Raw genomic sequence first — 27,877 nt, 5'->3', positions numbered from 1 at the left:
GATGTTCAAACAATGGCACATGTCAACTAGAGACTCACAAAAGGCCCTCAGTGGTCCTCCAAACATATTTCAAAACCTGCTATACATCTCTTCTTTCTCTGCAGATTTGCAATATCACTGGAGAAGTCCCTAGAAGAAATAATTAAATTGCACTCAGAGGAAACATCTATTACTTGAAAATGCATGGTCAAGTCATACAGACACATGCAAGTTGTGAACCAGTCACCTGTGAATGTTCTTAGATCTTCACCATTCTTTTCTAAACCTAATGTGGCAATGCGGCTCTCTAGATGCGCTTGCAACTGGAGAAGAGAGGTCAGATGCAGGCACATGAAATCTTTAAAGGACCAAGTGTACGACAATCCTCACACTCATATTAATTTAAGTATCTGTGTCCTCATATTTGCTCATATATGGCCTCAATCTTACCACTAGGAGAGGATAGTCTGCTAAATGTTCTCACAACACCGATTCTTCAGTGTTTTTGAGCTTCATCAAATGTCTATTTGTTTTTAATTGACCACTGGCAATTTCTTCTCAACATGAGTCTAGGTAATAAACTTGAGTGGTCATGGTTACCTCTATATAGTTCATCAATGTGGGTACAAATCCCCAAAATGGACATATGGCTTAGGACAATTCAGTCTTTCAGATGCTGCTCCATTCCCTAATTAATTCTTTATACTCACTGAAAATGGAAGCATAAATAAATATTCACACTCCTCTTTAAAGACTCTAAGTGGGAAAACACTTTCAAGAATTTTAAATGCAAAGATAGATGACCCACTGAGACAGAGAAAAAGTTATAGTTTGATATTACTATAATAGTTTCTGGGGGGGAGGGATGGCCTCTTTGGGGAAAATGTAATCAAATATAGAAAACAAAAAGAGATCACAGATTATCACACATTACACAGGACAATTAAAAATACAGTTACTTTATTTCCATCTTCTTACAGTCCCCAGTATCACATCTGGTAAGAATCCTTATCTCTATCAACACAAAAAAAAATTTCAAGAAAGCATGTTATAAGATGGTATATATAAGCAACAATTTGGCAGAATTTTGCCAACTCTAACAGTTCACAGATTCACCCCCCCACCCCCCAAAAAAATTTTCTTTTTAATTCAAAAATAACAGCTTTATTTAACATGTTATACCTTAACGCTTAAAATACCATGCTCTAATTAAATATTTCACCAACAACACTGTATACAAATAAAATATTACACAAAATATATTTAAGAAAACGTTTTGGTCATTGATCTGAACAATAAATAAAAACACAGGCACTTCTACACTGAGACAGGGAAGCAGTCACTACTCGGAATAATTTTGTTTAAGCAACATGGAAAATATGGCAAGAATAGAATCCTGGAGTTTTAAACTGACAAACCTCTCATGAAAAGGGCTGCAACTTTGATCTTTTCACTTAAAGTTCAAAAGTTACATATGCTTTCCTGGTCCTCACTAAAAAATCATAAACACACTTATGATTGCCAAGGTCAATTCAATCTTCGGTTGGCCATTATGGAATCATACTCATTATTTTCAAATACTAAAAATAGAGAACTATTATGATACCAACCAGCAAATCAAATATAAGAACAGTTACTATGTTCTTGTACCATAATCTCCTTATTATGACCATAAGACTATAACAAGAAAAACTGGATACATGTCATACAGTGATCCTCATTTTGCAAAGTTAACTAATTAGATTAACACAAGAAAAATACTGTTGGGGTGGTAGGAAATTTTATGAAAATAAATTTAAGTCCATTTCACAAAACCACTGAATAATGTACAACAAATTCTTTATGGCCAATAGGTTCATAAACACCTAAATTACAGACAATTTACTCATTATAATGGAAAAGTAGGGATATTATCATATGCGGGCAAAACAAAAATAACTTAAAATGGTCAAATTTCAGAAACTTATTATTCCAGATAAGATGGGGGGCAAACTAGAAAATAATGACCACTAGCCAGTAGGAAGAATCAGAACCACTCATTCTGCCATATCCTCCTTAAAAAAATCATGATCTTCTTCTGCGTTCCCTCTTCAGAAAGTACCACATTGAAGGACTTAGAGGCCCTCAAATGGACACTACATTTATGAAGGCAATTCTGATGGTTTAGCATAGAAATGATTCCTAATGAGAGAGCACAACATGAAAACTATTCAAGATACATCTTTCTATGCAAAGTCTAGTTTGTATATATTTTAGCAATTTAAATGAGCATTTTGTAACCGAGACCAAATATCAATCATCTCTTGAGGTTTTCTACTATGTACTAACATCAAATCTAGATACGAACAAATGTTATTTCTTTTTTTCTCTTCTATATCAAATGTCTTGAAGCCTTTGTGTTTCTCTGGAACGAGGCCGAGTTTCTGAAGGCACATTCCAGTATAAACATCATCAATGGGGTAGAGAAGGACATGGTCAGTTATGTTGTACAGCCTCAGAGCCAGGTGGCCAGAGTAGATGAATCCACCTCCCCCCGCGTAAGGTGGGTAGACGCCAGTGTAAACAACTTCTGGGATGTAGTACTTCAGTTTCTTATCCCGATGAGGTCCAGCATTGTGGATCACATCACCTATAAACAAATCTTTGGCTTTGTTCTTGGATAAGCTATTCAAGTAATTCAGGATATGATGGGTGTTCACAAAAACATCGTCATCGCCCTTGAAAACGAACTCAGCATTTGGGCAGGAAATGCTCACCCACCTGAGAAAGAGCACTTCTTTCAGAGACAAGTTGAAGAAAGTGTCTCTGTAGTTCCACATAAGAATGTCGTGGTGCTTCTCACTCTCAAACTTCAGCATATCTGAAAGGTCGGGATGGTTGTCCTCTGGTGGGGTCTGGCCCAGTAAGAAGACACGCACCACTGTTTGGTTCCCCACATTCGTTTCTCTGCCCCAAGATTCCCGAATTGCTTGCCTTCTAGCAAAATGTGGAGTGAGGGACTTAATCGCCAGCAATAAGAAGGGTTTCTTTGCACACTTACCCGGTTGATCTATAAGCAATGAATAATTTCGACACCTCAAATATAGCAGAAAGTCTTTAAACCTGTCTGGCAAATTGTTGAAACCTGAAACTACAGACGTGACCCTCAGGTCAGGTTCACAATAATTCAGATGGCTTATATTGGAAAACCCGTACACTTCGCCTGTCTGGTTAGCCAACATGTTCAAAATGGGATTGTACCGCCTGTTCAGCTTTTCTTGTTCTCGATTCCAATATGCCGCAGGAGGGTCAGATGTCTTCCAGAACTTTTCTTTGGGTATTATTACTTCCCCCTTTCCATTTTTGTCTTGGTTACTGCTTTTAGAGACTTCCACAATCAAATAAATGAAGACATTTACCATCATCAGGATACCCAAAAACTTTATTCTTCGGCGTCCAACACTCATTTCTCATATCTGGAATAAAAGGGAGGAGGCATTGTATTAATCGAATAATTATTAATTTGCATTTGCTCACATTTCACTTGCCTCTTCATCTTTATCTCCCCTGAAATAGTGGTTGAGAGCAGGTTCTGGGCTTGCACGTTCCTACCATTCATTCTAGCTCTGTGACCTCTGGCAAGTTGTATAACTGATGTCTCGCTTCTCCATCTATAAAATGGAGATAATAGCCGCACTTCACAGGATGGGTGTGCGGGCTCTATGATTTTATATATAAAACTTTTAGAACAGTGGCTGGTCCATAAGCAAGCAGTATTTAAGTGGCTGTTAACACTGGCTGTTTTAGACACCTGAGGGCAGATATGTGTTCACAAAATAACCTCACAGGTGTTCCTCACAGGTGTGCCATTTCCTTGCTTACAAGACTCATACAAATCAGTGTTGGAAAATGATTTGCCCACAGTTCACAGTAACAAGTGCATTTTATATTGTGATGCAGTACATACATGTGCACACACATACAACTGTATTTTTATTTATTGCAATGTGTGCAGTTCCATGTTATTCACACCAATTTTTAAATTTTATTCTATTTCATTTTTTTAAAAATGGTGGTCCCAACCCTGAACTGTTTTCCAGCCCATCATTTCACAGATTAGAAAACCAAGACAGAGAGATCAAGACACTTGCCCAGGGTTGCAAGGGTAGGAGGTGGAGGAGCCCAATCACATTGAGTGTTCAGAGAAATACAATAAAAAGATTTATACCAGCTTTATTCTAATAGCTAAAAAACTGAGATCAACCCAAATACCATCAACAGAAGAACAGATTATCAAATTGTGGTATATTCATACAGTGGAATAATTCCCACCAATAAAAAGGAAACTATGGCTACTAGCAACAAGAGTACATTATGAGTGAAAGACAGACCTCAAATTCCATTTATGTTAGGTTCAAGAAAGCAAAACTAATCCAAGCCCTAGAAATCTGAAGATGATAGTAGTAGAGGTTTTGACTGGAAGGGGGCAGGAGGGGACTTTCTAGGGTATAGACATGTACTATGTATGTCCTAATTTAGTTACCTATGCTTACCACTGCTTAAATAGCTTCAGTCATGAACATTTAAGTAAAATGTGTTTTTAAATAACAAGCCCCTACTCCATGTCCCTACTCCCCCAAAGACTTTGCGCATCTAGAGAACATGGCAGATGATTAAGTTATGTGGGTGTCCTCAGTTCACCTAAGTACAGTCTCCTATCACCACCCTATTTCTCTCCTCACTTTTCCACCACTACCCTCCTCCACCCCTCAAGATCCCACCACTGAGCTACCAAGAAACAGCCTTCCGACACTTCCTCCAAAGAAGATAGTAAAAAACCACAAGACATTTCTTAACTCCCTAATTACAGTTTTAAATGGGTCCAAGTCACACATAACATGATTAATTCAAAATGTCCCTACCTAAGTCTAGGGCCTACACCCTTCTTAGGTCAGCTCCTTTCAAAGGAGTTTTCTGGCAAAACTTATGAGCAAACTAAAGGTCTAAGTCCAGTACACCTCTGGTAATCTAAACCTTGCTATTATATGGGCCTTACTTGCAAGGGCAAGAGAGCTCAAATGGATACTTAGAATATATTTGCATGGGAATTTCATACAGTTAGAAGAATTAGTCATCTTTTCAGAAAATAAATCATTTTAAGCTTTTTCTAATTTTTGGCTTCCAGATTTGAGACAAAACACTTTTCAAAAACCAACAATTCTCTCTAAATTGTGATAACTCTCCTAAAGTTAAAGTATCGCTTGACCCAGTCTCTCCAATCTGTAGGTCTTGGGCCCTTCATGTGAACAGGCTGAAAGAAGGGCAACAAAGAAAGGTATGAGGGTGAGCACAGAAAGACTAACAACGAGGAAAAAGACTTGGAAGGGAACTCAGGGAAAAACAGCACACAATGTGAATAGCTAAGTACTTGGCAGACATTTTCAACTCAGAAAAGGAATATGAGTATCAGTAGACTATTTCTGAAATTTCTAGAGTAAAAGAAGACATCTTAAGGAAGGAAAAAAGGGAAGCAAAGTACTTCACTGTGAACCTCTAAGTTAATCTTCCTAGGAAAAGATTCAGAGTGAATAAAATGTAAGATGATTCCAGACAAATGAGCCAGTTATGCATCCAGGTTATGGGTCAGGACTATGGCTATCTGGATCCAGTCAGAACCATCTGAAGAGATGGTTTAAAGTTTCTATCATGGAAAGCACCCATCCTTCTTTTGGAAATACTGTGAGGAATATACTGGGCTTGCCGATCCTGGCCAAGATTTCCAACTTCATCCACTGCAATTTAGGCTTTTATTTCCACAACCAAAACCCAGCCAGGGCCTCCCATCACCTCAGCCAAGACAGGGCTTTGTAGCTCTCAAAGACCACCATCCTCACACCTTTTGTTTGCTCAAGGATTCTAGTCTGCAAAGCATTTTCCTGCCCATTTCTCGTTTGCACCCCGTAAGGGAAGGTGAGGGGACAACATTTTACCAGACAGGAAAAATGGAGGATCAGGGGAGGTTGACTGAGCTGCCTGAGTTAAGAGACAAGGCTGAGATGGCACAGCCTTCTGGCTTCCAATCCAGGGCTCTTTGGATCTCCTCCTTTTGCTCCAAGGTACATCCAGGTCAGTAGGCAAGGCACTGGGCGAGGCCAACAGTGGTCCCTCAAGGGCTGGCTCAAGACTGAAAAGACCCAAGAGACAGACAGAGTCATGGTACATTTGATCTTACCAAGACTCTCCAAAGAAAAGGACATGGGAACGCCTAGTAGCTCCTAGCCCCTCTTTGGAGAATGGCCAGCCTTCCTTGTCTAAATTTCCAAATGTGCAGTTAAAGCTAACTCTAACCACCACTTGCTAAAAGGCATTTCTTCTCAACCAACCTGAGAAAGAAGAGTGAGAAACCCCGAGATTCTTAACTGTACTTTCCATTCAGTTTAAATGTCATCTTTCATTTGTGAACGGGGCACAGCCCCTCACGTGAGAACTCGGCTTTTGGCAGACTCCTACAACAAACCAAAGTTCATGGAAAGGAGGATAAAACAGTGACCCCCATAAAAATATCTGTGGGGAAAAAAACTCCCTGAATATCTGACTAAATATTCTGACTTACAGACATAAAACCACTTCTGTGTCCTTTTTTGAGCAGGAAGTTACATTGCTTAAAAAGAATTTGAGATGAAAACTTAGCCCGATGCTGGGGAAGATGTTATACAACCCTCACTGTGAAACACAGAATTTTTATGGTAACAAAATAGGAGGAAATGCCATATGCAGACAAAGAACACGCTTAGCTTTTCACCTTTGCTTGGGAATAAAGCCTTCCCCAAAAGGACTGAACCGTTTTTGAAATATCTAAACCACTTCAGTTCATTTTGTTTAATGAAAAACAACTTCCTCTGTTATTCTGCAATTAAAATATTTAGAAATGCAAGGTAGAGAAAAAACAACATATTTGTTCATTGAAAATGGATTACAAAATAGTCCACTTGCTACTATGGTTAAACTATGTGAAAATCCAGATAAAATACCACACAAAACCAAAACCGGTTTAATCAGGGTGCTAGGATTATAGATTTTAACATTCTTTCATGCTGCCACACCATCTCTCTCCTTGAACAGCCTCTACCACACACATCTAGAGCCTGGAATGGGGGTGGGAGCACATCAAACAGAATCCCTGATGCTGGGTTCTCAATTTTGCAACCCATGTCACTAGCTTGTGTCATGGCCAAACAGTCCCACAGACACTCCATCACTGGCCCCTGCAGTGTTCAGCAGAGGCTCTGTCTTATACATCCCTAGGTGGCCTGCACACTCTTCCTTGGGCCTGTGCCATTTGCCTGAAGCCATCTATTAGAAAGGATTCCTAAAAATAATAGTCAAACGTGAACGTCATCTGCTTTATCTTAATAAATACTTAGGTACCTGCCAGGCACCAGCAAACCTACGAGGCAGATACAGAGCGGTGTTTTAACTTACCCAAGGTCACATAGCTGATAAATGGCAGTAAACCCAAGGAGTGTGGCTCTAGAGTCCGAGTTTTAAACCATGATGCAAGTGAATGCTGTCGCACAAGGTTTTATGACTTTGAAGGAACTAAAGGGACACAAGTCTTATTTTCCATGGTTAATCTTTTTTAAAAGTATTAAATATTTTAAAGCATTATACGTTTTAACCCACAGAAACTACCATGAGTCAAAATCAGATATGGGAGGCAGGGTGGTACCATAAGTAATATTTACTGAACGATTACCCTGTAAGCCAAGCTCTGGGCAAAACACCTCACATACCTCATTTTGTTTCCCCATATGCAGCTCAAACAATCCCAGTGTTTCACTCTTGCACACTAGACTGGGAAACACTGGAGAGGATGATCCTAAAAAATTCTGTCCAGTTCTGAAAGCCCTATAACTACTGAAGCAGTGCCTGATGGTCAGGAGACATTTTAATGTGGCCACCGACAGCCATGAGGATTTTTTCTCACCCAACTCTGAGTTAGGGTTTGCCACCCACTCCCCCAAGGGGCCCCAGTTAGGTAGGTGGCCTCCAATAGCTAGTGAGGGACAGAGCCAGCAACCACGCCTAGGGTCAATCTAAAACCTGTGCCTGAGACTACCCTATACTCTCCCCTAAGTCGCAAGGTTAAGGATAAAAGGCAGGACCGTCTTATAATCATGAAATAAAATGACCCGCCACCCCGTCCAGTCAGGCTGAGGCAAGGAGGCTGCAAACCCACAGAAGCTGATTCAACCACAGAAGTCTGAGCCTAGCAGCCTGTGTCCATGGGATCCGGCTTCCTGCTCACTCTTCTGCACACACCGGACAAACAAATCCTCAGAGACAGAAAGAGCCCAAGTCCACTTCCATAGGGCGAGAGAAACATGTTTACTCTTTGTAGAATATATACATCACTCTGCATGCCCCGTTTTCCCCCACCTCCCAGAGCCCAGCAAGAGTGGTTTTCCTAAATCCCTTCCTCCCAGGCTGCTCCCATCTGCTGCCTGGCCCTTGCCAGCCCTTTCCAGGTTCTGCTCAGATGAACAGAGACAGGGACAGTTTGCAGATAAGTGGTTCTGGGGGAGAGATCAGCTTCTAGCACTCAAGGCAGAGGATGGGATACAGGCGTGAGTGAAGCAACTCAGTCAGACCATGAGAGCTGGGCCACGCCTAGTATTGTTTCTTAACAGGAACAAGAAGCCTGGCCTGGGTTCTTGCCAGGGCTGGGCAAGTGAGCCTCAAGACTGCCCCACAACCTCACCTCAGGGCTGGCACGAAGTGAGAACAGGTGTCTGCCTCGGCTTTCTGGTGTCAGTCTTGGAACCAGCTAAATTCAAGGAATCTGGTTCGTAGTCGTTACTAGTACCCTTCATGTTCAAAATTAAAAGGGAAAAGTACATATAATGAATCTACTCACCTACACAGCCCCACAGGTGACATTATGCATCAAAGTGCCCGGCAGGATGTGTTCTGGTCCCCATTAAGTTCTCCCAAAGCCCAGCATGGCTGATTTTCTCAAATGATATTTATCATTTAAAATAAAACCTATTACTAAATTCATTCTTCAAATAAATACATATAGAACTTTCAAAAGAAGGGGAAGAAGAAAATTTAACAAAAGGAAATTAACCCTAGTAGAGGCCATCTTGCCTGTGCCTTTAAGTAAAACTGACACAAGTCTTCAGTGTGAAGACTATGTAATTATAAAACAGGGCTGATAGATGTTTGAGGGTGGAGAGGTCCCAGATCCATCTTCACTTTGGAAAGTCGACCTGTCATCTGGAGTTAGAGAGCCCAAAGTTAAATTCTGGTTATGCTGCCTACCAGCTGTGTGACCTGAGGCAAGTTGCCTGACCTCTCTCAGCCTCAGTTTCCTTGCTTGCAAAATGGGGATGATATAACCTACCACACCAGTTTTTTGTCTACCATGAAAGGGTAGTTCAATAGTTCTTGAGAAATTTGACTCCTCCACCAAATACAAAATGAAAGCACGTTTTTCAAGTTTTGTTGGTCGTTCATTGCCTCTTTTATAAATTTACTTTGCAGAAACCCATCTATCCACTGCTTTAAACGTCACCGCCAAAAAAAGGATCGCGAGTTGATGCAGCTAATTCCAGAGATTAGCTTCTAAATGCTTTGCAGAGTCCCTCTTCCCCGGCCCCCATTTCCAATGAATCAACTTCCCAGGAACCTGGGTGCATACCTTAGCATAACCTTGATTTTCTTCTCCCTGCTCTCGACATCCAACCAGGAGTGGTGTCTCGTGTTCCCACCTCCATAAGGTCATTTGTACCCCCTCCTCACCTGTCCTCTATGCCATACACGCTCTGTTACTGGCTACTGCAGTAGCCTAACATCTCATTTCCTACCATGCTCCCAAATATGCCTTATTCCCTATCCACTCAGTCTTCAATCCCATGTACACACAGCCCCTGCTAAGACTACTCCCCCAGTTTGGTCAGGCCACCACAACGTGCTATTGCTCCCCCAAAGCCTAACTGTAACCATGTGTTGCCTTCTAGAACTCCTCTCTCCTTCATTCCAGAGTTCAAGCTCAGGGCCGCATCCCTCTTCCCCTCTTCTAAGAGATCTCCTGCCCAGGGACATACCCCAGCCTGAAGACCAGCCTAATTGCTCCATTCTTCTCCCTCATCTGCCCTTCTGGTCCCAGCCAGGGCCCTCTGTGCTTCTCTTCCCACCACCTCCTGCCAACCTCCCCATCCCCACACCACATCTACACTTTAGCCTCTAACCACAGCAAACATGTTTCTGTCGCAGAAAACCCCAGGTTCTCTCTGCTATCTGCAGAGTGCCCTCCTTCTTCTATGCCTGCCTGGAGAGCTGCTACTCCTTCCAAATTAGCTTGGGTCACCTCCTGGCTGAAGGACCCACCTCTCAGGAGTTAGGGCATCCATACCTGGTCATGTGGGCATCACCTTCCACAATCAAGGTCATCACACTGTACCATCATTACCCCAGCACACAGCATCTGAGACTCATTCAGCATTTGCTGAAGATACATTTTGGTCATCTGGCCAAGTTCATTGATAGAATGAGATGTTCGGTAGAAATTGGATTAATTAAATATACACACCCTTCTCCAAAGAGATGACACTGGAAAATCACTTATATGTGTGTTGGTAAGTGATACATATATATTTATAAAAATCTGTCTCACTTTTTAAAGTACTAAAGTACAATAGAAATAATTCGAAGAACTTTCCAGAGTTACGGGAGATAAAGAGTTTCAGAAGTCGTTGAGTCCGTATTAGACTATGAGGATGGGTGCAAGATTTGAAGAGCTAAACTGGGGTGGGAAGCACAGCCCAGTCACTCATTTCCCCCAGTCAGCCCCAGACCCACCAAAGGCAACACACATGTAGGTGTGTTTGATTGAGCACCAACTGCGTGCGGGAAGACAGGTAGATGGGATTCGGCAGTGTTTCCAGGTAAAGGCTCCATCTGTGCTCCTGCAGCAGACCCAAGCCAACCACTCCTCCACCTACCCCAAACTAGGGGGGGCCTCCACACCTCCTTCTTGGTGAGGGGAGGACCTCCGGCAACTGTTACCCCCACCAAGGCCATGACAGTCCACAGACAGGGTGAATGTGCCTAAAGGAAGGCAGGTCCCCAGTACAGACATAAAACTTGGAGCCATCTACTTCCCTAAGGTGGGAAATCATTTTTAAAAAGATGTGCTGCAACGCAGGCAGTCACTTCCTGGGGAGCTTACCGTGTTTTGGAAGCCCTAGTTAAAAGCCTGTACATGGCTATGGCTTGGGAAATGTTTCCATTCCAAGTTCCAGGACCTATGTACACACAAGTGTAGTCTGCCTGGCTCTGAACGAGCCCTTAGAGATATCCCAAGAAGATTTCTCTCTGGTTCATCCTTCTGCTTTGTTCAGTTGGGTTATATGGGATGTATTTCAGTCTGAGTCCAATCAGGAGGCAAAAACCACCCACTAATTTAAGCAGGGGAAGTTTAGTATAAAGAATATGATAACTGAGTAACTGTAAAGATGGACTAGACCTCTAAAGGGTGCCAGCGGCAGATGAAAAGTACCTAAAAAAGGACAAACGTGGAAGAGGTATTCAGAGCTTACTGAAGTAGGTATGGGGGGCAGAAAGGTCCCTGAGTGCACAGGCCAGACATGGTCCACTCACTAGGAAAGCAGGAACAACCCTCTGGGATACAGGCACAAAGCCTGGAACACAGTGTCCCCATCAGGAGGACTACAGGAAACAAACCTTGGGGACGCAGGTGAGCCGAGACTGCTGGGTGGGTGTGCAGAGGGAATGGGAATGCTGAAGGAGCCATGCACACACAGGGGGTCAGGGTGCTTCTGGAACTTGGACTAGAGAAGCCTCCCTTTGCAGGAGCTCAGTACATCAATGTATGGCTTGGACGGAGCAGCTTAGGGCCACTGCTCAGGACAAATATTGGGTCAGGGCCATGGGGTGAACAATGTGCACTAGTGTAGGGGCTGAGGAAAGGGGTGCGGAAGCAATGACCTGGGCTGGGCGAAGGCTCCCCATTCCACCACTGTTGCCTGAGCGGGAGCAAGCCCAGAGCACCCAAATGCTGAAGAAGGCTGTGCCCCGCAGGCACCTAGTAGTGCAGGGAAAGAAGCAGGCACTCTAGGAGCCTGGAGACACACACACTCAATACACTGGGAACCAGGGAGGAAAATCTCTTCTTCCTGCAGCATCTTCTTAAGCCTTAAACTTACAGAAGGCAAAGGAAAAATACTTGAAGGGCCCCAATCCATTTTCACAGATCAGGCAAGAAGGGTGGATTTGGAAGTGAGAGGCAGAAACCAGAAACTGGCACATGCTGTAGATCTCTATATCACCAACCCAAAGTCATCTCCAACCACAAGCATTTTCACTTGAGTCTGGAGTTAGAAGGATCTAAAACAGCGGTTCTCAACCTGTGGATCGCGACCCCTTTGGGGGTTCAACGACCCTTTCACAGGGGTCGCCTAAGACCATGGGAAAACAAAAAGATATTTACATTACGATTCATAACAGTTGCAAAATTACAGTTATAGAGTAGCAACGAAAATAATTTTATGGTTGGGGGATCACCACAACATGAGGAACTGTATTAAGGGGTCACGGCATTAGGAAGGTTGAGAACCGCTGGTCTAAAACATGAGTTATGTATACTGAATTGGCAGATGGGCAATAAATATTCGTACATGCCAGTCTGTTAGTCAACGGCAGAGGATGAGGCAAGACCCGAGTAGGGCTTGAAACGGTAGATTTCAGAAATGTGGGGAGAAGCAGTACAGGCAAGAGATGGGGTAGGGGCACAGGGTGTCTGCAGGTAGAGACCCACACAGCTAGTTTGTGAGCAGGTGGGTTCTGATGCCACACTGGGAAGAGTAGGTCAGCGCTGGTGGGCCTAGGGCCTTTCCACTAGGAAGGAGCCCACGTCTAATTTAACAAATGCTGGAGAAACTGTAGAAATGTGTTTTCTTTCACAGCTCCTCTATTTTAAAAAAGAAAAGAAAGACTAAATCATAAAGGAATATGAAATACGGGAAAAATGAAGTACTCCAAAGTGGATGTCTATGTTATGTTCACTGAGATTTCACTTCTGTAAAGCAGATTCAGTTCACAGGTAGAAAAGAGCGTGATCTGAGTAGTCTGTCTTCTATCATCAGGTCTCTAATGCACCTCTGACAGAATACAGATATCTGGTCTGGTTTACCAACCACTAACCCATGAGTTGTTTCTGATTTTCCCTATAATTGAAAGCAAACAAACAAACAAACTGATGAACAACTTCATATGTATGTCTTTTTCTATGGTTTTTATATTTCTTTTGGAAAAATTACAAAGAGAACACAAATTTTTAGTCATTTAAAATATAATCTAATTTTCCCCTCCCTCCCTTCCATCCCCCCACCAAAAAGAAAGGGCAGACTGGTTTATCCACTCTGAACACCCAAGAGCATGGAGCCATCCATACTAACCATGGCCGCTGCCCTTCTTTTTAATCTTTACAAACAAAGGACATCTCTCTGTTTTCATTTACACTGTCTTTTCATTTGCTTCCTTCCTGATTTTCCTCCTCCTCACACCTTTTGCCCTTCTTATTCTCATTTAATCTTCACCACCAGCTCAACAATGTCAAGCAATTAGCCTGAAGTAACAAAGCTAATTCCAGTGGAGCCAGCACTTGGGACCCTGGACCCAGGCTCCAAGTGTAAGCTATTATACTCTTTTTACCACACAACACTGTCACTCAAAGAGGATTTCAAGAGTCCCCAAATAAAGTCGCACTTTAAAAACATAATTTAGGAACTCAAATCACTGCATTTGTGGCTACCCAGAGAATGCAAACAACTGTAAGGAAAACCAGGAGGTAGAGAAGTTTTTTTTCTTTTTAACCAGAATGAGAAGAGTAATGTAGACAGAATCGCAGGTTGGGAATTGTTCACTTGGTTTAAGATGCCCAGAGGTCCTGGTTCTGGTAATTCAGAAATCTTCCCTAACGTGGGTGGGGTCCCTATGTGTTAGGTATTTATTCACACTCAAGAATGAGGGACTGGCAGGGGTTTAGACTGGCCTAATCACAAACACATCATCGGCAAACACCCCCCTCCCCCGCTTTTTTTAAATTAAAGCTTATTGGGATGACAATGGTTAGTAAAGTTACATAGGTTTCAGGTGTACAATTATGTAATATATCATCTACCGGTATGTATCACATTGTGTGTTCACCACCCAGAGTCAGTTCTCCTTCCATCACCATATATTTGATCCCTTTTACCCTCATCTGTCACCCCCCTTTCCCCTTACCTTCTTGTAACCACTTAACTATTGTCTGCTTCTGAGCTTTTGTTTCTTCATTTGTTTGCCTTTTTCCTTTGCTGTTTTCGGATTTATATCCCACGTATCAGTGAAATCATATGGTTCTCGGCTTTTTCTGTCTGACTTATTTCATTTAGCGTGATAATCTCAAGATCTATCCCTGTTGTCACGAATGGCACTATTTCCTCTTTTCTGATGGCAGAATAGTATTCCATTGTGTATATACACCACATCTTGGGCAAACCCTTTTGTCAGAGCTCTTTACACAGAGAAAATGCTGCCTTTTCACTCCTCTCCCTTCCCCTTGCGTCACCACAGCCTCAACTGAAGGGAACTCAAGACAGTCCTACGACCTGCTCCAGGTTAGTGCAGAGGTGACCTAGAGCCCAACTTTCATGGCTCTGAGCGGAAGAGTCACCAGCCTGTGTCAGATAAGGTGATGGAAGAACACATGAAGGCCATAAACTGAACCATCTCACCCTTTTGTTGGTTTCCTCAGTAACATGCACACGCATTCCACACACAGACCATATCCCAATTTCACTGCCAGAAAGCTACAAGAATTTCTCTACCAGTGCCTCACAGCTCATCTATTCCAACCACCTCATTTACAGAAGAGGAAACCAAGGCACAGGGAGGCACAGGGCCTCGCCACCGGAGGTCACCCACAGGGAGAGCCAGGTTGGTGTGTCAAGCAGTGAGAATTATTATTAGTGACAAAGTCTTTTTCTCAGTCTACAGCTTCAATTGTAGGCCATGAACATAAAAAAACAAAAAGACCAAAAAGGCAAATCAATTGCCCCAACACCACCTCCTGTGGCACCTTCCTTGATCCCTCCACCACCGGGTAGGTGTGTTTTCATTACTTCCCCCTGCTGTTAACCTTACAGCCACATTCACCCTGTTAGCAAGTCTGAAACATAGGATGCGTGGGCCTCAAGGGCAGGGCAGGGCTATAGTCATTTGAGTATCTCTGGTGTCTGCCACTCAGACAATTTATCAGCCAGTAAGTCAGAGGATAAGGACATAAAAGGGAGGGGCAGTAAAGGAACAGGACTGACTAAAGGAAAATTTTTATTCTTTGATCAAGAGTCATTGCTAAATAATTTTACACACAGGCCCTACATTTCCAAGCCCCCCCCCCCCCAAGAGCATCCTCGCTGGCCCCTGGCTGTCTAGTTGTCAGTCAGGTGACTCCTCTTCATAAAGGTCATCAGCCTTTTCGAATTCCTGAGCTTTCCCCTCAATGCCTCACGCCTCACCCATCAAGGCAACATTACCTGGAGTTGTCTCAATACAGTACAGCACCTAAAAACATCTCAGGAAACAGTCTCATACAATTAAATAAATTTGTAAACAAACATAGGCCCAAGGGATGCAGAAGGGGAGGAAAAGGTAATTAAAAATAAAAATGAAAAAAATAATAAAAATGCATGAGCATAAATTATAGTACAGCACTAGAAACAGTCTGTATTTATATAAATCAAGTTATCGAACTGACCTTGTATATAAATGCTTTTGTTAGTAAGTAGGCCATCAGCCATGGCTTGGCAATCTTGTTATACAGAAGAGGGGAGGAGATAGGAATACCTGCTCTGTGGGCTACTTGTGTCTACAGACACATATACAGAAAAGCTGGTGAAACCAATTAAGAGTATTTGCATATAGATATTGGAAAAGAGATTACTGTCATTTTACATAGTAAAATGCTTAAAAAATTCAATTAAAGACTAATTGAACGAAATTAAAAGTTGACTCTCCTCAGTTTTAAAATTGACTTGCAAAATTACATCATTCCCACCACTTAATTCCATGGGTTGTGAAAACTGATCACAAACAGAAGTCGAAATTTTAGATGTTAAATCAATCACTTAATGTTTAGCCCTTGGGCAGCCAAATTCAATTTGCCATTTTCCCTGGCACAGAGATTCACCTATGTCACTTCCAGCAGGTACTCTACAACCTCTCTTAAATCAACCACAGTCCTTCCCAATTCTTTTAAATTGTATTTGGCAATTTGTGACCCCATGAAATGTAGTTTAAAAGTATCACCATCAATTTCCTGCAAAATAAAAGTTTACATTTGTCTTCCTTCTAAAAAAAAATAATAATCAAGAAAACATTGTTTCAACATGCTACAAGTTGGGACTGCACATAGCATGTTAAAATCAGCCTTCTTTTATAACTTCAATAAATATTTAAAATAATTCCAATGACATCCATTGTGTTTATTTTACATAATTTAATAAATTGCCTTGGGAGTCTCAATTTCTTGGCTGTTAGGATGAAGGTTTCCAGCGACATGTATTCTTAAGAGCACTTCCCTTGGTTTCAATGAAGGAGACACCAAGGAGCATGTGGCACAGCACCTCAGACTCCAGGACTCCTTACTGTCCATCTGGCATCCCTTAGAAGAGCTGCCTTCAAATAACTGCATGATCCACTCTCTAAAAACATGCATGAAAAATCACAGAAACTTATGCACAATTAGCATGTCCAGAGATTTAATTAATGTATTAAAATCAATCAACAGGTCTAATACCTTGGGGGAGGAGAAAAAAGACAAGAAATAAAAAATGGGATGGATCTATCAGGAGCACTTTTTATAAAAAGACACACCAGCCGAGGGCTTGTCCACGTGCCAGAAAGCATGTCAAGAAACCAAGTGGATACATGGTCCTGTGAAGGGGTTAGTGAGGTGTCCTCATTTTACAGATAGGTGCATTACTTCCAAAAACTTGTCTGATGTTCCTAAGACAGAGTGGAGGAAGGGGACAGGAACTGGGAACTCAGATGGGCCGCTCCCAGCCTGTTAAGTCGATCCCAGCTGTTGCCAAACTTGAAGACAGGCATGGACTGCATGGATGGCATGGCCACAGTGAAGAGGAGGGAGGCGTCCCTATCCTCATTAAGTGCAATCACAAAGACCTGACCCTAGATCCAGGTATGCCACCCTCAAAATCCCCTCCCAGAGCCATCTTGGGCACCAGGACCTCTTAAGAACAACTGCTGTCTTCCCCACCCACACACCTTAGCTCCTCTGGCTTCTCCTAGCCTGAAATGCCCATTTTCCCATTTCTCAATCCTACTGCTATCCTTGAAGGCCCAGGTGCAAATCCCACTGCCTCCTCCTCAGTTCCCTCATTCCTTGTATTTAATCCTCCCTCCTGGCCCTCAGGATTGCCCCCAAATGGGAGCCTTCCAAAAGAAGTACTAAGAACTAGTTACCTAGAACCCACCCCACCCCAGCAGTACTGCCCAGCCCCAATGGTTCCAGGTGAGCCAAGATCCATCCTCCTCAACCCTGAGGGAGGCAGGGAGGCAGGACCCAGGGCCCCCGCCCCACATGTGCTGTGACTGTGAGGTGAAAGCGCCCCAGCCACACTGAGCACCAGGTACTGCTCCCTACACATACTGAGTATCCAATTAAGTTGGGCTCCCCTGGGAAGCCGCCTCTGCTCCAGTCAGGAAGCATCCTCCTCTCAGAAGATAATCTTCTAGTGCAGTGGGTCTCAACCTTCCGAATGCCGCGACCCTTTAATACAGTTCCTCACGTTGTGGTGACCCCCCAACCATAAAATTATTTTCGTTGCTACTCTATAACTGTAATTTTGCTACTGTTATGAATCGTAATGTAAATATCTGATATGCAGGATGTATTTTCATTGTTACAAATGGAACATAATTAAAGCAGTGATTAATCACAAAAACAATATGTAATTATATATTGTGAAATATTTATTTCTAATTACAAATAAATGAAATTTTGTCTTGAAGCATGGAGACGGATAGAGGAGCGGTGTCTCGGTTCCTAAAACCATCGAAAATATGTGTTTTCCGATGGTCTTACGAGACCCCTGTGAAAGGGTCGATCGAGCCCCAAAGGGGTCGCAACCCACAGGTTGAGAACTGCTGTTCTAGTGACAAGCGATGCTAAGTGGCAACCTCAGAATGGGGTACCATTCAGCACAATGGTGTCCCCTGTTCCCCAGCTCCCAGATGCATTTCCTGCCCCTCTTCCCTTTCTCAAATGTTGTTAAATTTCAACAAGTCACTGATAGGTGCTTGTCGACTATTGTTTTTAAATTGTTTTAAAAATATCAAAATAAATCATATGGATTTAAAATACATATCCTCAAAAACAGTGACATTTTGGCCTTTTATCCAAATGTCCTATTAAAGGTGCGGACTCGTCAACCAAGATTTATGTTGTCATATTTAAAGAAGAGATGAAATAATAACATGTCTTTCTCTGGCCACCTGTCAAAGAAAATTTATGTTGCCAAAATAAAAGAGAAAGTGTTTGCTCAATATATGAACACACTACTGAGCAGCTTAGAAATGAGGCCTCTTTTACCAAGCAGTTTAAGTCACCTAATTTTAAATATGTCTGTGAATGTCACCTTCACAGATCATAGGGGTAGCAATCCCTGTATTGTTTCCACCCTCCGCCCACTTCTCCTTCCCACTGGGAGTCCAATCACTCCCACAGCTTCTACTATCTCTACACCTGATGGCTCCCACACCTGGAGTCCAGCATGGGCCTGCCCTCTCATTCTGGGTGGTGTCTTATACAGCCTCCTAGTCATGGGTGGGGTAGGGACAAAAATAGAGAGGCCATCACGCTGAAACCAGGGATGGCCACCTAAGGCTCTGTGTCTGTACTTGTTTGAAAATTTTCACTATAAAAAGATTTTTTAAAAAGAGGATCCATCAGAACCTTGAGGGAAAAATTCAAGAGAAACATTCAGTTAAAAATAGGCGTACAAGAGGTATTTTAAGTTCATTTGAAGAAAATAATTCCTTATGTGGTGAAGGAAGAATGAAAATTAAATGGCTGCATCTCACTTAAATAATAAAAGCTACATACTCATAAGTTCCTTATAAACAAGTCAAATTCAGCCATAAAATAATACATGTAAAATATATCTCATTAGTTGCAAATGTTAGATATTTAGAAATGATGGTATTTATAACAAACCCACTTTGACCCTTTCCATGCTAGACAAATATATTTGATTCTGAAAATATCACCAGGCTTTCCACTGAACAATCTAGAGCCAGACTTGAAGGGTTTTGTTTTTTTAAATACAATTGTGTCACTCCCTAATCAAGACTCAAAAAACAAGCACTGCACAGAAGCATGTGGATGTGAAGTGCTTCTCAAAGAAAATAAACAACAACAGAATTCTGAAGCACAAAGTATAAGCCATAGTAGGGAGTTTAGGGTCCACAGAGACAACCTTACTAGAGTGCTAATACTTTCATATTCATGACTGCATTGGATTCAAACAATATGTGAGATTGGCTGTGCAAGTTTTTTCCTAGTATTTTGCAGGAGGGGTAGGGTGAAGGGAAGCTAAGTGGTTTCCACGGTTACAAAAGCTATCTGATGTCAGCTCTGGGACCTAAATCTACCTCAAGTTCTCTGCATGGACCAATCACCCCTTTTCATAAGTCACAGTCCCATGACAGCCCTTGCTGCTCCCCTGGGGTACTGTATCGGTGGCGATCTCCACTTTCTCCTCCACCTCAAAGCTCTCCCTCTCCAGTGGCTCCAGAGTCCCTAAGCTCCTCTTTGCCTTCCCTGCCAACTTCCTGAAAAGGTCACGCCCCTTTGTCATGCCATGACCTTCCCAATCCCCTTCACCCTCTACAATCTTCACAACCCTCACAGGGCCTCTCCTGTCTTCCCAGGGCACCTAACAGGGCTACTCACCACCTCTACCCCCACCCCAAGTTCAAGACCACCCCCTAACCCTGATCTCTTCCTGGTTCTCTGGCATCTTGGCCGACTTTGCTCCTGGCCCCATTCCCTAAAATGAATGATCTCCACAGCTCTGGGCTCAAGCCTATTTCTCAGTCTTCCCTTTCCCCACTCCTGTCCCCTGAACCCCTTTAGACATCATTATAACCTCCAATGTCCTGAATATTAAGTACACCCCAATCTACCTGTAACTGTACCTCGCCTCCTCCACACGTCCCCAAATTGGTTTCCCAATCTCATCCCCCTCACCATGAAAGTCTCTATGCCTCACTCCCTTTCAAATACATCACACACACACACACACACACACACCCATGTATTATCCCTGGCCCAGTATGAGCCCTCAGTTTTTCTCCCCAGTAAGGCTGATGAAGTGACTTAATTCAACAATTATCAAATACCTACTTAAACAGAGCAGTGTTTAAAACAGACAACGAAGGATACAATTTTGTGGTCAATTTTCATATGGCTGATTAAGTTTACGTGTTAGATGAGAAATAGAGTACAGGGGATGGGGATAAAGACAGAAAGCTTCTCTTCTCATAAAGGAGGTGGGCAGAAGGGTACCGGACAATTCCAGAAAGAAGGAACAGCCAGCGCAAAGGCCAAAGGCGGGCTCGCTACAAGGCCAGTGTGGCTGCAGTGAATTGAGCCAAGGGCCTCGTAAAACTTTGGCTTTAGTCTGATGGAGATGAGGAGCCACTGGAGGATTCTGAGTAGAGAAGTGTGTAAAGTAATTTTAGTTTTTAGAGATTCCTCCAGCTTCTTTCTGAGAATATACAGTTGCGGGCCAAACAGCACGCAGGGAGCCCCATCAGGAGGCCAGACCCCAGACCCCATGATCAAACCTGCTTCTTATCCACCTCCCTGGTCAAGCTCATCTTCCTGACAGGGACATGTCACCAAATCCTCTCCACAGAACTTTCCAGGGCTCCCCATGACCTCCACAGCTATCAAGTACCACTTCTTTGCATGGTCATCAATGGTGCACTGTGTCCTATTATGCCTTCCTAAGCACCGTGCCCTCCAAACCCATGGGATTACCTGCTGTTTCCCTGGGCACATTGCCACAAGCCGACCATCCCCTGACTGCCCCGCCCTCGTTTTCTGCCCCTGAAAAGTTATTTATTCACCTATGAAGGCTAAGCCCAAACACCACTTCCTCAGGAAGCCTTTCTTGGCTGTCCCCAACAATGCACTCTGCTTACACCTGTTTCATCAGTTCCTGGTTAGAGTTTCCACCAGGCTGCTAACTCCTTGAGGGCAGAAACTGTGTCCGACCCATCTAGGAATACACATGGGGCCAAGCACAGTGCTCAGCATATACTAAGTGCCCAATCAATGCATGCTGGCTAAGTGAACAAATTGCCCATTCACATTAGACATCATGTTGAGGTCTTATGGTGTGTGGGCAGGGGAGGGGGGCTTTCAAGGACAGGTTTTCCTTCTGGGCTACTGTAATCTGGAGGTCAGGGCCCCTCTGATGGAGCCTCTGGGGACTGCATGCCCAGCACTCCTCACAATGTTAGCCACAAGCAGGGGCCAGAGTTGAGATGGACTTGAATCTAGGCCTTCAAAGCCTCCTCCCCTCTCTGCCAGGTATCTCTAGGCAGGTCCACATAATCTGTTTTACATTTGCCTAAAGTACTGACAGTGTGTGTGTGTGTGTGTGTGTGTGTGTGTGTGTGTGTGTGTGTGTGTGTGTGTGTGTGTGTGTGTGTGTTTCAAGCCCATTCTGGAAGTATACAGATGCAGAGAAAAGCACCTAGAGGGATCCAAACCAAGTCAACAGTAGTTACAGTGTTAAGAGGTGGTGAAATTAATTTTATTTTACTTTACTCTATGTTGATTTTTTTTCCCCTAAATAAACATCATAAGGAAAAAGTCTTTTAGAAAGAATGCCAAATTACCAATCAAGCTATACAATTAAAGAATGGCTCCCCAAAAAAGAATCTAATAAAACCACCAAAACACTGCAGACACAGGACCACTGAATACATAATACCACTTATAGAGTAAGATTATAAAAGTTGAAAACATTTTAAATGACTTGTTTGAAGCATGCCATTAATAATTGGCCCTGTGCTTTCACTTCTGAAATATTCACAAAACATACAGCAGTAAAAGGCTGCTCTGGGCATCCAGGGTACTTACTGATGCTGCCTCTTATCAAAACTAAACTCTTCCATGAGCCTTATGATAGTGTAAATGAGCTGTCATCACTGCACCCTCAGCAAACTAGCTCATATCACACAGGTGGCCTATGAGTTCTAAATGGGACATTTCAATGACTGTAATTTCATGACTTACAGAGGAAATGTCAACTAAAAATAATAGGGGATCAACTATCAACAAATAATATGTCTTATTTAAGCTAAATGCTACATCAAAGTGTTGAATCAAGGCTTGGCCACTAAGTTTCAATAAAAGATCTATGTAGCTTTGTAATGAAATAGCATATCAAATCACAGTATACAGTTGCTTTAGCTATCACCTTTTTAAAGAAATAAAAGGGGGACAAAGAAACTGCATGTCAGGCACAGTGGTAAGTGTTTTAGAGATTTCATCACATTAATTTTCTTAGCAAATCTGAGATAGGGCTTTATCTCCCCCATTTCACAAATGAGAAAACGAGGCTGAGAGAGGTTAAGTAACTTAGTCACACAGTAACCATACAGTAAGTGACAAGCTGAAATTCAAATTCAGGTTTCTCTCACATAAGACTATACACTGTATGGTTCTGTAATTACATTTATGTGAAGTTCAAGAACAGAAAAAACCAATCTATGGTAATACGAGTCACATCTAAGATGATATAAGTTAGAATCTAACGATTGCTTCTGGAGTATTCGAATAGTGACTGGAAAGGGGCACAGAAAACGTTCGCTTCTTTGTTTCATGAATGGACACACATTCATGAGCCACACAGTTAATATTAGTGCACATTCCACACTTTACTGTATGCTATGCCTCAAGTTAAAAAAGAAAAAAAATCCTCATCTGGATGACGCCAAGTTCACGCTCTTAACCACTAAATCACCACACAGCCACTCTGACAGGGCATGGCCACAATCTAGAATTGATTCTCTTGGATAATCAGTTTTTAAAAACATTATGGTAAGCAACATACATCCTAACCACACCAGAGTGAAGAAATCAGAACAGTAAACCTATTTTTAAATGTAGTCGAAAGTATCAATTTCCTGGCTACTGGGAATTTCCCTTCTGCAGTCACATCAGAATAAAAACTATTTAAAACCCTGCTCTAAGGGAATGTTCATAGATGCAATAATTTGTAACAAATTTCTTAGCGTTATCTAGGGAAATAACCTAAAGCTAAAATTACACCAAATATTTCAAGACATGTTATAACTGTATCAACAACGCTAACTCTCAAAAGTTTGAGTTTGGTTACAAAAATTAGGACAAGGCAAAAAGACAAAGCTGATGGGCAAAGAGCATAAATCTCACAGGAGGGACAACACAGTAAGTGCTAAATCTCAACTCAGAGTTCTAACAAATAGAAAAATCATATATAATACAAGTAACTTTTTCCAACAACAAAGTAATTGTGCCACACATGCCCTAATCAATTCTCCATCAAGTAACAAGTTCTTCCCACCCAAGCTTTGTTCAGACTACCAAAGCCTCATCACCAGCCTGTGATGATGAAATCATTACATCAATTTTCTCAAAGCCTTATTCCCTGAATACACACACCTTTTATTCAAAGGGTAATTGCATCTCCAGAGAGAGGAATTTATTCATCCTACCATGTGGAGACATATTTGGCAAGCACCTAGTTAATAGTTATCCCACCTTGGGAGGGGGGTCAGGGGGAAACTGCTTTACTGGGTGCTTTCAATTATGCAAGCCAGGAAACCCAACTTTCAAATTGTCAGTCTAGTTTAATTCATGTTTTAACATTAAATGTCAGGCAATTGACTGAAATGATTTTAGTTTCCCCTGAGCATCTGCATATGTAAGAACAAAAGGCCTTTTATGAGAAATTTTCAGTATTGGTAATGTATGCACCACCACTGGTGTGCTGCAATAGATTACATAACTAAATGTTATCCCAGACACAAGGATCTCAATGTTTATAAAGGTAGCTATTTGCATTTATTAATTTTTAAAGTCTTCAACAAACTGTCCAATAAAACTGTCAAAAACAAAACAAAACTAAGTGGAGTCAAATATTGTGGCTATTAAGCAAGTTAGAAAGAATTAAAAGCACTGACCCAGTATAAGAACACAGTGTGCTTCAGGCACTTTCACAGCCCTGGGTCAGCATCACTGAATTATGTTTTGTTTTTTTAAACCAGCATTACTAAAAAACACTAAAATTTGAATCTTCAGAGTTTCTTTGAAAAACAAAGGATTCACCTTTTCTCTTATCCCTGCATCAGACAAAAAAGCTTCACACATTTCTATCATGAACATTTTAGCTTTATACTAACATGCATCATTGTAAAGCAAAATGATGAATAATTTTTTGGATTCTCATTCATTTCCTGATGTAACTCTTAAAAAAAAAACCACACATTTGAACAAATTGGACAGTGAAAACAAAATTAACCGTGAATTATCATTCACTTTTCTATTTTTAGCAACTTTAGTATCTTAGAATTAGAGAAATCTAAATTGTGGGGTTTTTAAAAACAGCAATTTTCAAAACTACAACCCATCTATACATTCAGCTCTCCATCAGAAACGCAGGAAAAAAATCAAGTCATAATTTTTACAAGCATATTATGTTTATTTTCCTCAAAAGACCACCTCATTCCTTGGACTTGAAAAATGTGTTATGCATCTGCCAACTTTGGCTGGTTTCAGTCAGTCAGACAAATCTAAACGGTTCCTACACTGGTTACTGTTAAGGGGGAAGTTGATGTCTGGAGCAACTTCTATGCTGATTACACAGCGACCACCACTTTTTAACTGACTTGATGGCAGAGCTAAGAGTTTGGCAAACATTATCCTATTTATCCTCAAAAATGATCTGGTAGAGCAGACACTGCCCCAAAATCAGATATGGAAAATGAGACTGGGATGATAAACTTGCCCCACATCATTGAACAGTGCCTGGCAGATTCAAAACCAGTGAACAGTAAGGATTAGAACTTTTATGGAGAATTAGGCTTTTCATCATGTACATGCCAACTGCACAAAAACTAAATGAAGAGCAGTGAGCCCCTGCTCTAGGGAGATTCCCAAGGGAAAAGGCAGTATTTGAAATGGAAAAAGTAATTTCAAACAGAAGATGTAAAGATAAAGACATTTGTAAAGGCTGGGCAAAGGTTTACTCAAATAGAGCTCTATAGGGCTCCTGCACTTCCCTGGTCTTAAAATCTAACCTGATTTAAGAGCACAGAGGCTCTGGAACACTCTCCCAAATTCCACCAGGCTTAACAACTTTTATTCAAAAGAAACAGAAGCAGGACAGTGAGAAGAAGTGACCACACAGGCCTTGGAGTCAGCTATTAGATCTGCATGGGTGCAACCACCAGACGGCTGGAGAACCCTAGGATTGGGCTCAGCTAGAGTCCCCGCCCCGCCTTTCTAGGCCCAGTCCTAGTCCAGTCCACCCCCTGGTTAACCATCCCATCACCTCCCGAGGCACAATTACACTGGAAATTTTTGTCTTAACGAGAATAAATAAGCCCACATTCACCAACTGGCTTCGTAATCTGAAATCTACAGCATGGCTCCGACAAAGGAGGGGCAGGAGAATATGGTATAATTGTTCTAAACTATCGTTCTACGAAGTTGGGGCTGGTTCAGGAGGCCATCAAGGAGTAGGGGAGCCAAGACATACCACCCCCAGGTTTCAAGCAGAAGAGACTCCTCGATAACCCAGGTTTAAAATGTATATATTATTTTCAAAGATGAGCTTTCACGTTGTGACGCTTGTGGGGAGTCTTTCAGCTGCTCCTCCTCAATTGATGGGGAGACCATGGGTTCTGGGGCTCCCCGCCCTGAGTGTAAAACACCTGGAAATTAAGGCGACTCGATTTTATTGCTTCCAGAAGGGTCCTCCTGCCGTCCCGGGGCAGCAGCCAGGACCTGCACCCGCAGCACCCGCGGAGTGCCCACCGAGCACCCCCAAGCTCACCCTTCCAGTGAGGCGTTTTGCAGAGGCTGGCGGGACGCGCTCCCCGCAGCACCGACCCTTCCCCCCTCCCCAGGTCTCGGGCAAGCAGCCTGGTTAATCATTCTATGCGAGCAGCGTGGAATATTTTTTTAGAGGTCAAAGTGAAAGGTTTTCCCTAAGTTTCGCAGAAACCAGCCTTTGGGGACAAGGAGGTGGCAGTGGCAGGCGGTAGGGGGTGGGGAGAGACTGTGGCGGCTCTTTGGCTCACAAACACCTGATCTCCCCATGCGGCACACGAGACCGGCGCAGTGCGAAGGTGGGATGTGGGGGTGGGAGCGCTAAATCACGCACGGCCCGGCCCCCTCCCCAAAACGCCCCCCGCAACCGAGAAGAGGACGCCCGTCCCCACGCGCCCCTCACAATTGCCTGCATCACCCCGGCGCGGACTCCCCCGGAAGTTGGGGTGCAGCGGAGAGGAGTGATGTCCTCAGGCCCCGGGGGTGGGGTGGGTGTGGAATGGGGCAAAAGATACGCTGCGGCGCGTTTCGTTCTCCTTTTCCTCTAAGGTAAGGACGATGGCGGGGAGCCGGGGGGCGCTAAATGCGGCAGGAGCCACCTGGAGACGGTTTCCTCCGCTGGGACACCGGTACGAAGCCGGAACCGGCGAGGAACTGGGTTGGCCGGGGGTGGGGAGAAGACGAACGCCGGTGCGGGGGGGGTTGGTGGACCAAGAGCAATTAGGGGTGGGGCAGAGCTGGCCTGGAGAAGCGGTGGGGGAGGAGGAGGCGGGGAGGGAAGCACACCCGCCGCCGGCCCTACCTTGTCCGGGAGCAGCTCCTGCTCGGCGGGGCGGGGGCGGGATATCGCGGCCGCATCCACGTCCCGGCCGCTCCGCGCGGCTCAGCCCGGCGACCGCCGCCGCTCACGCTCCATGCGTTGCGCCCGCGACTGGCGGCCCGGCGGTGTCCACGGCGGGAGCGGCTCCGTGTCGGCTCAGTCCCGCACTTGTTGCCACCGCTGTCGCTGCGCCTCACTCGGATCTCCAGCTCCCAGCGACACCGCCGCCTCCCGAGAGCCCGGCTCGGCTCCGCCCCCGCCCCCGCCAGATGAGCCAATCGGGCCCGGCCCCGCCCCTCGCGTCACCGCCCAGCCGGGCTCCGCGCCCCAAGTTTGGGAAGGCTCTTTTCTCGCCTGTCAGTCAGCCGGCGCCCAGGACCCCGCCCAGGCTCTCACTTCTTCTGGCTTCCGGGGACCCTCCCAGCCCCCAGGCCCACATCTGGAAAGCAACACGTCTGGAAAACTGGGGGGAAGGGACCCCAAGACATAGACCCTTCGGAAACACAGGGCAGCTCGAAGTTCAAAAGAACTATGTTCCATCTCTGATCTAACCGAAATCACTCCAGCTGCAGGTCGCACCTCGAGTAGTATTGTCTGATGTTGGGGGACTAAGGACATGGCCTGGTGAGGACTCTAATGACCTTTTCTGGCTGAAGCGAGTTTGTGACAGGGCCTAGACTGACCCTGGCCGCCTCCCAAGTGCGTGGGCGGGTGCGCCCTGGCAAAACCCGAGATTCCACCAGGGAAGGTGGGGGAACCAGCGCCAAAGCGGGACTTGACCAATGCTGTCTGCCCACCCAGTACCTTCCGCCACCTCTTAGGTGCCCCAATGATGCCCTAAAGCCCAAGACCTAGGGTGGCGCCCTATTTGCCACTGCCACCCGATCTTCAGATTTATG

General features: G+C 43.7%; 1 protein-coding gene across 1 annotated transcript; it reads right to left on the bottom strand.

Annotated features, from left to right (window-relative positions):
* Window positions 1-922: 922 nt before the first annotated feature.
* B3GNT2 (UDP-GlcNAc:betaGal beta-1,3-N-acetylglucosaminyltransferase 2) lies at window positions 923-27,211 on the bottom strand. The gene is made up of 2 exons (XM_019634418.1): window positions 26,961-27,211; window positions 923-3,434 (listed from the first exon to the last, which is right to left on the bottom strand). Exon 2 carries the CDS (start codon window positions 3,423-3,425, stop codon window positions 2,232-2,234), a length of 1,194 nt encoding a protein of 397 aa, XP_019489963.1. The 5' UTR covers window positions 3,426-3,434; window positions 26,961-27,211; the 3' UTR covers window positions 923-2,231.
* Between the last annotated feature and the right edge of the window lie 666 nt (window positions 27,212-27,877).

This window comes from Hipposideros armiger, unplaced genomic scaffold, assembly GCF_001890085.2.
Source record: "Hipposideros armiger isolate ML-2016 unplaced genomic scaffold, ASM189008v1 scaffold_2, whole genome shotgun sequence".
Classification (NCBI taxonomy): domain Eukaryota; kingdom Metazoa; phylum Chordata; class Mammalia; order Chiroptera; family Hipposideridae; genus Hipposideros; species Hipposideros armiger.
The sequence above is the reverse complement of the archived record's forward strand: the minus strand, read 5'-3'. Positions and strand labels throughout refer to the sequence as shown.